We start from the raw sequence: 10,724 nt of genomic DNA on the forward strand, positions 1-10,724 counted from the left end.
TTGGTAAGCGTCACATCTCAGAAATAAAACCAGAGACACGACTGTGGGGAGGGGTTGTGGGTTCAAAGTGCATTCCTAGCGGCAATTCACTTTTTTCACTGAAACCCGAGTAGAGGCACTCGAGAATTGATTAGGGTTTGTAATTTCCGATTGGCAATAAGGGAAAGCGCCTGGGTGGTGAGCTACGTGGTACCCAGGCAGTCAAGGGACAAGAACAGACCGCTGGGTTGCACTCCAGCCCAAGTCGTCCTTGGGCCGCCGCACCCCGGCTGGAGAGGCGTCCACGTGACATCAGCGCTGGCGCAAGCGCCGAAAGCCGGAACGCGGCCCGCGGCATCCGGGATCCCACCGGACGCAGTTTCCACTCGTACAGGCTAGTGCCCGGCGGCGGCTGAGCGTCTCCTGTCGCGCAGGGGGCGGCCCGGCCGCAGGGAGAGACGGGTGGGGCCTGCCGTCCCTCCTCCAGAGTCTGCGCTCCGGCTGGACCGTCCCGCTGCAGCAGGCTTCTGTTCAGCAGACGAGCAGAGGGCGCAGCGGCCTCCGGAGGCGCGGATGCGAGCCCCGCCCGCCGGCCGGTCACAGCCTCCGGGGCCGCACGCTTCTCTCCAGCTAGCGGGAAGACAGCCAGCTCCCCGGCGTAGTGAGCTCGGGGGAAGCTCCGGGCCCTCCGCGGCTTCCGGGAGACGCGGTGACCGCAGGCCCTCCCTGGGCCCCGCCTCTCCTGATTGGCTACGTGCGGTCTAGATGCCCTGCCCTGGCCGGTGATTGGCTCCGAGTCCCCGCTGTCACTGGCTTCCTTGTGGGAATCTAGGTCGCCAAGGGAAGCGTTACTCCAGGACCGGTTGGGGAGAGGTTGGTTGGGCACGAGTGCAGTTTGTTTATTTTACTGGGGGTTCTACCCCGGCGCGAGCTTCTGTCGCAACTTCCAGGAAGAGAACCAGTATCGGGACGGAGGGCAGGGGTGGCGAGCGAGTGAAGGTTTAGAAGTAAGCTGGAGGCCCCTAAGCCTGGCAACACCCGAGTGGGAGCGGGGTGGGAAGGAAGGCCTTGAGAGAGGAGTTGTCATCCCAAGAGGGGTGATGGTGGAGGAAAGAAAGGCCTAGTTTCTGTTGTGGCAGAAACGGGCCGTGCGGGAGATTTCCATGACCTAATTGTTTGGGGATCTCATTTTCTAGGTGAGTTTCTAACAGAATCCACTGGAGAGTTTGCCTTAACTTTACAGTAGAGTTGGGAGACGACTAGCCGTTCCTAGCCTTCAAAGAGGCAACTTACTGAATAATTCGACTCTCTTTTATCGCTTCAGATGGGCAGCTGTCAAAAAAAGCACAAACAGTGGAAGGATGGATACCATTGCATATATTAAAAGTATGTTGAAAGGCAAGTAAGGTATTCACGTGGATTTAATTGTGGTTAATTGTACGAGAAAATTACCACTTAAGGAGAAGCTCTTAAAGTTTTGAATAATATTAAAGTAGCTTTACTTTATGATAGGTTTCAGATATTTAAACTGTTTAATACAAAAAGCTTATTACTGCTGTACCTACCAAATATGCTCTTTGCTAATAATGGTCTAGTCCTAATTATTCTGAAAATGGAAAGAAATCTGTAGTTTTTGATAATGTTAATTTGCATGTGACTGGATAGTGCTACTAGATCTTTCCTTAAAAAAATGACATAGGGATCACTGTGAAAAAATCCTTTGAAGTTGTAATTTAATGTCAGAATGTGCATGAGAGTGGTTAGTTGCTAACTCATACAATAATTTAGACTTGTAGGCTAATTTCACTCTGTTTTTAAAGTAGTTTGCTTATTAAACACTGAGTCCTAGTTACCGAAGTTGCTTCCCTGGTCACCTAGTCATTCGATCCTGCAGCCTTCATTAAGTCATGTGCTGTATTACACATACCCTTTAATGACATACCAGAAATTGTCAAGGGATGGTTTATTTCAGCCACAGAACACCCAGATTAGCTCTCGAAGGTAGACCTGGGCCCTACCCTGGAAAATTCTGACCTAGGATTGGGGGTGAGCTCTGGGCATCTGTATTTTAAAACATTTCCTCAAGGGTGTTTGATGTGTATTCCCAGTTGAGAACTGTAGCTTTAACGACTTAGTAAATAGATGTGTTTAAGAAATTCTAAGATATTTATGAAACAATTACTTTCCTCCCTTGATTTCCTTATGGTTTAAAAGTAAACTTCTCAGGAATGACATTTCAGTATAATCCAAAAGCAGTGTTTGCCTAGCGAGGTCAGGAAGTTTCACTGGCACTCAGAGACCTCCGGGACTAACCATTCCAGGCTTAGGAACAAGGTTTCCTATGGGGAAACCCAAAAGCTCTTACGTGCTTTTACAATCCCCAGAGCTGTGCACAGAGTATTGTTTCCTGTTAGCTGTAAGAGAAATCAACTCCAGGTCTGTTCAGCTAAGTTATTTTTACCTCAGCAAAGTGCAGGGGGGGTAATATTACGTTTATGAACTTTTTTGGGGAAGAATACCCTTACTGGAAATAAATGTAAATGATACCCTCTTGATACCCAATAGTCCTTTGCTTATGAAGTAAAGAACGTGCATAATTCAAGCTTAAAATTTGTATGGTAATGTGAAATATCCAGATATTTGGAACATCAGTGAGGGCTTTTGGGCCAACAGGAGAGTCAAAGACGTAGAAAATGAGATAATCACTTTGATTTTCAGCTATGAGAAATGTGTGGTGAAACCAAATCCAATCTGACTTAGAGGATGGCTTTAGGCAAAGAAGTAGGTCCAATTGTGTTCTATCACCTAGGAGCTGTTATTCATTTTATATGTAAGTTCTTCACCGCAAGATTTGGCATATGAAGTATTTGAGTAGTGGACAGAATTTTAAAATGAAAATGAAAAAACTAAGTTAAAATATGAAGCCATGTGTAGTCCACGGCTAATACCTTGAATTTTGTATATACTGTTTGAACAGAAAGCCAGGAATCTCAGCATGAATTGGTCTAGATCTAGATCAGATGGTGGTGGTGAAGAAACCTCATCTCAAGACCAGAATCATCATGAAAACGAGAGAAGGTGGCAGCAAGAGCGTCTCCACAGAGAAGAAGCCTATTATCAGTTTATTAATGATCTCAATGACGAAGATTACCGGCTAATGAGAGACCATAATCTTTTAGGCACCCCTGGTAAGAGATGGGTAAAAGAGGAAATACCTTTTTAAGCATTATTAGAAGTTTCAAAATAAGGAGGGGTTTTTACCCCATCTTTCCTCTCTCAAAATACAGTGTACTGTTTTTGTGACTTTAAGAGCATTGTAACATAACAACATAGAAAATCACTGGCTTACTTCTGTATTTTATAAGTAGGTAAGAATATTGAACATATAGCACTGTTACACAAGTGTCAAACCAACAGGTTAACGTACATGATAGTGTCAGATATTTGTGTAGTCCTATGTCTCTTAAGTAATATTTGTACAAATAAAATATTATTCATTTAAAACCTAATTCTAACTCATTTGAGGTCTTATCATTTATTTATTTATTTAGCTGAATTAATGACTCCCAAAAAGTTCAATGTGCTCCATTAATTTTTTACAAATTAATTTCACAGATGAACTAATTGAAACTGTATGCTTGTATATATTTGTGTGTTGCATATTTGCATTCTGTATACACATATAATGAAGGGCATTCATTACCCATATAATGAACTAGGTAGAATTCAAGTAAATAAAGATTTGAAATTTTCTCTACAAGTACTCCCTTCTTAATTTCTTTTTAACTCTGACGAAAATCCACAGAATTATAGCTTGTAGGTTCCTAAGTATATCAACTAGGAGCACTTCATTAATGATTCAAATTAAATCTTATTTTAATTTAAATAAAACATTAGTAAATGAAACAATGAAAATGATGTGTATTTGCATGAATTAAACGTTTTTTGCTGTCTTCAATTTATAGAACATGAAGACAATAGAATGTCTTCTACAGATTGCTAAAGATTAGTCTTACCCTTCATGAGTTTTCATAAAACTTAGTAATTTAAAGATTTTAATTTTAGTGGGCACTTTTCCATTGTTTTAGGAGAAATAACATCAGAAGAATTACAACAACGTTTAGATGGAGTCAAGGAGCAGCTAGCATCTCAGCCTGACTTGAGAAATGGGACAAACACCAGAGGTATTGTAGACTCCTTTCCATAAGGAACAGGTTTGATTGGAGTAATTGCAGAAATGAACTTACAGGACCTTGTACAATGTTTGTTTTTAGTGTTTTCCAGATTAAATGTGATAATCATTCAGGTGGTATTTACATATTATATGCTGAGCAGTATAGTTAGGTAATACAGGACAGGGGTTGCATATAAAGATGTCTTACACACCCATTGCCTTCAGGGAGCTCATGTGTATGAAATAGTATACAATTAATTACCAGCAGAGTTCTTTTTAATCTTAGACTTTACACACTACTGTTTTTTTAAGTAATATAACTAAACTTAGCTTCTAAAAATTTATACAGAACAATACAGAAAGACTGAGTCAGGAAAACCTATTTTTGTTGCTTTGTTTTATTGGTTTTGTGTTGTGTCATTTTACTGAACAGACACTAAGTCATAATATAAGAAATTCTTATAAAAAAACAAATCGGGGCTTCCCTGGTGGCGCAGTGGTTTGGAGTCCGCCTGCCGATGCAGGGGACACGGGTTCGTGCCCCGGTCCGGGAAGATCCCACATGCCGCGGAGCAGCTGGGCCCGTGATCCATGGCCGCTGAGCCTGCGCGTCCGGAGCCTGTGCTCCGCGACGGGAGAGGCCACAGCGGTGAGAGGCCCGTGGACCGCAAAAAAACAAAACAAAACAAAAAAAACAAATCACTTGTAAAAAAACAAAATTCAAACTAAACAGAAGTGTAGAGTTAAAAGTAAAGCCAACTTTAAGGTCCCTCTTACCAGTTCTACTTCCTTCTCCAGAGGTGTTCGTTAGTAGTGGTTTCACATATTACCTCAGGATCATGGTATTGGTTAGGGTGAAGACTATTAAACACCCCAAACGCATTGGCTGATGAGATGGAAGTTTACTTCCGTTCTGTGCTCAGTCCAGGGCAGACACACGTCAATCCATAAAGCCTTCTGGGACCCACGCAGCCAGCACAGTGCTTCTACAACTGTGCTGTCCAGTGCGGTAGCTACCGGCCACATGGGCCTATTTAAATTTAATAAAGTTGAAAATTCAGTTCCTCAGGCACATTAGCCACATTCAAGTGTTTAATAGTCCCCTGTGGCTAGTGGCTTCTGTACTGGACGGCACAGGTACAGAACATCTCCACTGTTGCAGAAAGGTTCCCTGGGCACTGACTGCTGCTCCAGGTATGGTTTGCATGATCGAGCTAAGTCACAGCCACTTCTAGGTTCTAGCTGGCAGTTCCAGGTTCCAGGAGAAGGCCCAGGCCCCTGCCCGGAAATGAGCTCCCTCACTTCTACTCCCGTTCCATTGATGAGAACTTAGTCCCGTGGCCACACCCAGATGCCAGGGTGTTCACAGGACACTGCAGTGCATTTCCAGTGGAAGAATGGGGTGACGGATTTTGTGAGACATGAGTGACCTCTTTCACACACTGCCATCACTATATTCTAGTAATTAAAGAAAGAAGTGGCATCTAGAATGACTTAATGTTTACCTGCCCTTTACTTACATCTTTTTGCAAATTAAAATGGAAAGTGGATGTTAACCCTTTTTCTTCTTTATGTTTAGATATGCAAATTGTACTATATTGGTATAGCTGGTAATACTGGTCCTTTGAATACGTTTTAATGGAAAATGTACTCATCACGTGTGAAATAGCTTATACCTTTAGAACATGGCTGAGGTTGCTGTTTTTATTGATGCCAGCAGCCGATTAACAGGTTTAACTTTAATATTTAAAAAAGTTTTTTTGTGAGAGATTGCAGTAATGAAATAAAATCAAAGCAGGCTCATTTAACAACTGTTTTTGAGAAGAGCGAACTTGGTAAAGTCTGTGTAGTTAATGTGCATTAGAATGCTTTTCACTGAGTTTGGTACTTTATATAATCCACTGGTTAAAATGGAAAACTTAAAGCTTCCCACAGTAGCAGTATCATACTCAAAGAAGTTTATTAGGGGCACATTTCTTTCTTTCTTTTTTTTTTTTAAATGTGTATATATTTCTAATTTAATTTTATTTTTGGCTGCGTTGGGTCTTCGTTGCTGTGTGTGGGCTTTCTCTGGTTGCAGTGAGCGGAGGCTGCTCTTCGTTGTGGTGTGCAGGCTTCTCATTGCGGTGGCTTCTCTTGTTGTGGAGCACGGGCTCTAGGCGCACGGGCTTCAGTAGTTGTGGAACATGGGCTCAGTAGTTGTGGCTCGTGGGTTCTAGAGCGCAGGCTCAGTAGTTGTGGTGCACAGGCTTAACTGCTCCGCAGCATGTGGGATCTTCCTGGACCAGGGATCAAACCCGTGTCCCCTGCATTAGCAGGTGGATTCTTAACCAGTGCGCCACCAGGGAAGTCCCAGGGCACATTTATTTCTAAATCAGTTCATTCAACAGTATTAATTGAGAGTCTGATTTGTCCCAAATACTGTTGTAGAGGTTGGGGATTTAACAGTGAGTAAAATAAGGCAAAATTCATTGTCTTCATGCAGCTCATGTTCTAAATGAACAGAAAATGTATTTTATTGTATTATATATAATGGCTAACATTTATTGAGTGCTTCCTATGTGCAGATATTATGCTAATCATTTTATATACAGTGTCTTATTTTATCCTCATGATAATCCTTTGACATCTATACTATTATTATCAAGTTTACAGATAAGGATTTAGCCAGAGAACTTAAGTAACATGCCTGAAGTCTCCTATCCTCACATGAAGATATGATGTGGTTCTAACATTTTACTCATGAAGCCATATTTCTTGACTTATACATTTTTGGCAGTTTCTGAGAAATAGGACAAAATTCTTAAGGTTGCCAAAATACCTAATTGCAAAAAAGATTGAGTTACCTTTACCAAAGAATTCTAAAAATTCAAGATAAATTATACATAAGTTTTGTCACTGTATTTTATTGATACTGCCATATGAATAAAGCAATTTTTAAAATTTTTATTTAGTTGCAGCAGGTCTTAGTTGTGGCAGGTGGGCTCCTTAGTTGTGGCATGCGAACTCTTAGTTGCAGCATGCATGTGGGATCTAGTTCCCTGACCAGGGATCAAACCCAGGCCCCCTGCGTTGGGAGCGTGGAGTCTTATCCACTGTGCCACCAGGGAAGTCCCAATAAAGCAATTTAAATGTACAGTTTTGATACTGGATATATTTTTCATTTGCCTTAATATTTTGCCAATAACAGGCATATAGAAAGCAAGAGTGAGGATTTCTTCACACCTTTGCACAAATAGTATTTAAAATTTTATAATTTTGATACAGTGTGTATTATAGTATGCTTATAGTATACACCTTTCTTTTAGAAAGTTCAGTTTTTTGGCCGTTTTTCATTCATTAAAATGCACAGATGTTCTTAATTATATTTTTAATTTAATAAATACTTAGTTTATCTTACAAGCTTTCAATAAAGATCTAAAGATAGATTTTAGGAATTGATGTTAAGTTGATTTGGTTTGCTTTCCAGACTCAGGGGTCCCTCGAGAAAGTTCAAATGAAGAGTCTCTTCTGGAATGGCTGAACACCTTTCGTCGCACGGGAAACGCAACTCAAAGTGGACAGAATGGGAACCAGACTTGGAGAGCTGTGAGTCGAACAAACCCACACAGTGGAGAGTTCCAATTTTGTCTGGAAATCCACATAAATCACGAGAATAGAGGATTTGAAATGGATGGCGAAGATTATGTGGGCGTTCCACTTTCAGATGTTAGCCAAGATCACACCACAGATGGGCCACAGAGATCAAGTAGCCCTGTGGCCAGGCGAACAAGGAGCCAAGCTGCAGGGGCTGTCAGTGGTAGTAGTGCCAACGTTCTGAGAACTAGGCTTGGATCGAGGGGGCGGAGTTCAGTAGAAGGATCTTTGTCAGCATTGGGAAGATTAAGAAATGGAATTGGGGGGGCAGTTGGCACCCCTAGAACTGGTGCTGCACGCGCTAATCCATCAGGTGGTAGTGAACTCAGGCAAAGGGAGGGGCAGCGATTTGGAGCAGCCCATGTTTGGGAAAATGGGGCTAGAACTAATGTCACAGTGAGGAATACAAACCAAAGATTAGAGCCAATAAGATTACGGTCTGCTTTCAATAGCCGAAGCCGGTCACCAATTCAGAGGCAAAGTGGCACTGTTTATCATAGTTCACAAAGGGAAAGTAGACCTTTTCAGCAAACTAGTAGGCGGTCTGTTAGGAGGAGAGGTATAACTCGTGTCTTTCTAGAGCAAGGCCGAGAAGGCAGAGGTACCGCATATACTCCATTCTCTAACTCAAGACTTGTGTCAAGAATCACAGTAGAAGAAGAAGAGTCCGGCAGGTCCTCCACTGCTGCGCGACGACATCCAACAATCACACTGGACCTTCAAGTGAGAAGGATTCGTCCTGGAGAAAGCAGAGACTGGGACAGTATTGCAAATAGAACTCGATCTAGGGTGGGGCTGGCAGCAAACACAGTCACTATCGAAAGCAGTAGTGGGGGCTTTCGGCGCACCATCTCTCGTTTAGAGCGCTCAGGTATGCGAACCTACGTTAGTACCATAACTGTTCCTCTTCGTAGGATTTCTGAGAATGAGCTCGCTGAACCATCATCAGTGGCTCTTCGATCAATTTTAAGGCAGATCATGACTGGATTTGGAGAATTGAGTTCTCTAATGGAGGCCGAATCTGAGTCAGAGGCTCAGAGAAGTGGTCAGCATCGGCCAGAGACACGCTCAGAAGTGAGCCTCCTCGGTGAGGCCGTCAGCCAGCACAGGGGAGGGTCCCCCCAAGGCAGGTGGACCCGAGAAGACAGCCCTGACACCCCACCTCGTGCCCCAAACAGAGGTGGCAGGCAGTCGCAAAATTCAAGTAACTTGGTCGAAACTGGCACCCTACCTATCCTTCGCCTCGCTCACTTCTTGCTTAATGAAGGGGAGGATGATGACCGCATGCGTGGTTTAACCAAAGAGCAGATTGACAATCTTTCCACCCGGAACTATGAGCACAGCAGTATCGATAGCGAACGAGGGAAAATCTGTAGCGTTTGCATCAGTGACTACGTAACTGGAAACAAGCTCAGGCAGTTACCTTGCATGCATGAATTTCACATCCACTGTATCGACCGGTGGCTCTCAGAGAATTGCACGTGTCCTGTCTGTCGGCAGCCTGTCTTAGGGTCCAGTACAGCAAACAACGGGTGACATGCTGGATCCAGTCAAATGTTGCATCTTAGTAGAGCTGAGTACTCAGGCATTCTTTTGCTGAATTATTCGTGATGAGCCAAGCAGGATGAAAAATAACATGATTATAGTTTGAACTATTTTTTTGTGTGCTTTTTTAACTTGTTAAAAAGAGAAGATTTATAGAAAATTTAAAATGCAAATATTAAATTATCCTAAAGTACAGAATAGCTAATATTGCTAGAACCAAATAACTTTTAAAATGTTTTTATTTTGGTAATTTTGTCATGCTAAGCACTTTTGTATCTGCACAACTCAGTAGGTTACAAATCAATATTCTTTTTCTGAGAAGTCCAGAAGATTTTGCTTGGACTTTCAGGCTTCGTACCGTGTCCAGACATGGGTGTCTAAATAAGCCTTTCTTTAACTTTTTATTCTAAGGACAGTATCTTTTCATGAAAGAATATTTGGCTGAATGTTTGCTAAATGCATTAAAGTTACTTGAAATGTTAAATTTAATATGCAGCATATCACATGTGTATATATAGGTATATAATTTTAAGGTTGAAGTATTCAGTCTAAAAACTACCAGTTTGGTTCTTATTTTAAACTGTTGGGCTATTACTGAATATGGCACAATGTTTAATACTTACAGGATCATTCTGAGAGGAAGTAGATTAAGATATTTAAAAATAGACATAATTTATGAAGCGTCTCTGACAATCTGACTTATTAGACAGCAAGCAATATATAACACTGAACAAGTATTTCTTTTTTCAGAAATGGAATGTGGAAATTTTAGAACATAGAGGTTATTGAACTTGAGTTCTACCTTTTTGTGACCTTTTTGAAAGTGCAAACAATTTTTTGGATTACATTAAGTAAGATATACAATATGCATGGTTTTCAAATTTAGTTTAAAATCTAAAAACAAGGGTCTATAAAGAATCAAATGCATAGATAATATGTTAAGTTCAATTGGAGATCAAAAAACTCCAAATGAAACAATAACAACAACAGCAAAAAAAGTTAAGAGAATGTAGACTTTAAAACACAAAGTATGCATTGAAGATCTGTTTCTACCAATAAATATTAAAATGTGTCAACTGTTCTTCTCTGTTGGTCCACCGTGGTTTATTCACTGAAAGAAGTAGTTATTTCGCACTAACTCGATGCCAGGCAGTGTTACAGGTGTAGAGGATTCAGTAGAGGACAAAGTGCCTGTCTTCATGGGAAAGACATATTTGCTCTTAGAAAATTGGAAATCGAGCAGTACAATGAGTTATTGTTCTGACTTTGATGTTTGTTCATGAATAAATGACATAGTTTGCTATGGTGATACCACTTGGACAAAATCACAAGAACAAATACCTCGAGGCCGATTCTGTGAAATTTAGGTATATCTCAAGATTTAGTTTTT

General features: G+C 41.5%; 1 protein-coding gene across 4 annotated transcripts; it reads left to right on the top strand.

Moving 5' to 3' along the window:
• The first annotated feature begins 335 nt into the window (after positions 1-335).
• On the top strand, positions 336-10,415 carry RNF6 (ring finger protein 6). 4 transcript variants are annotated; one of them, XM_022574519.3, is made up of 5 exons: positions 336-852; positions 1,304-1,365; positions 2,957-3,167; positions 4,068-4,163; positions 7,623-10,415. In XM_022574519.3, exons 3-5 carry the CDS (start codon positions 2,975-2,977, stop codon positions 9,323-9,325), a joined length of 1,992 nt encoding a protein of 663 aa, XP_022430227.2. In that variant the 5' UTR covers positions 336-852; positions 1,304-1,365; positions 2,957-2,974; the 3' UTR covers positions 9,326-10,415. The 4 variants fall into 4 exon arrangements, with proteins under 4 accessions (XP_022430227.2, XP_089755838.1, XP_022430229.2 ...); XM_089899712.1 differs by having other exon boundaries at positions 336-761; XM_022574521.3 differs by lacking the exon at positions 336-852 and adding an exon at positions 859-986.
• Positions 10,416-10,724: the final 309 nt, after the last annotated feature.

The sequence above is a fragment of the Delphinapterus leucas genome, chromosome 18, assembly GCF_059928025.1.
Source record: "Delphinapterus leucas isolate spDelLeu-1000000601 "Yukka" chromosome 18, BTC_Dleu_Yukka2, whole genome shotgun sequence".
In the NCBI taxonomy this organism is placed as follows: domain Eukaryota; kingdom Metazoa; phylum Chordata; class Mammalia; order Artiodactyla; family Monodontidae; genus Delphinapterus; species Delphinapterus leucas.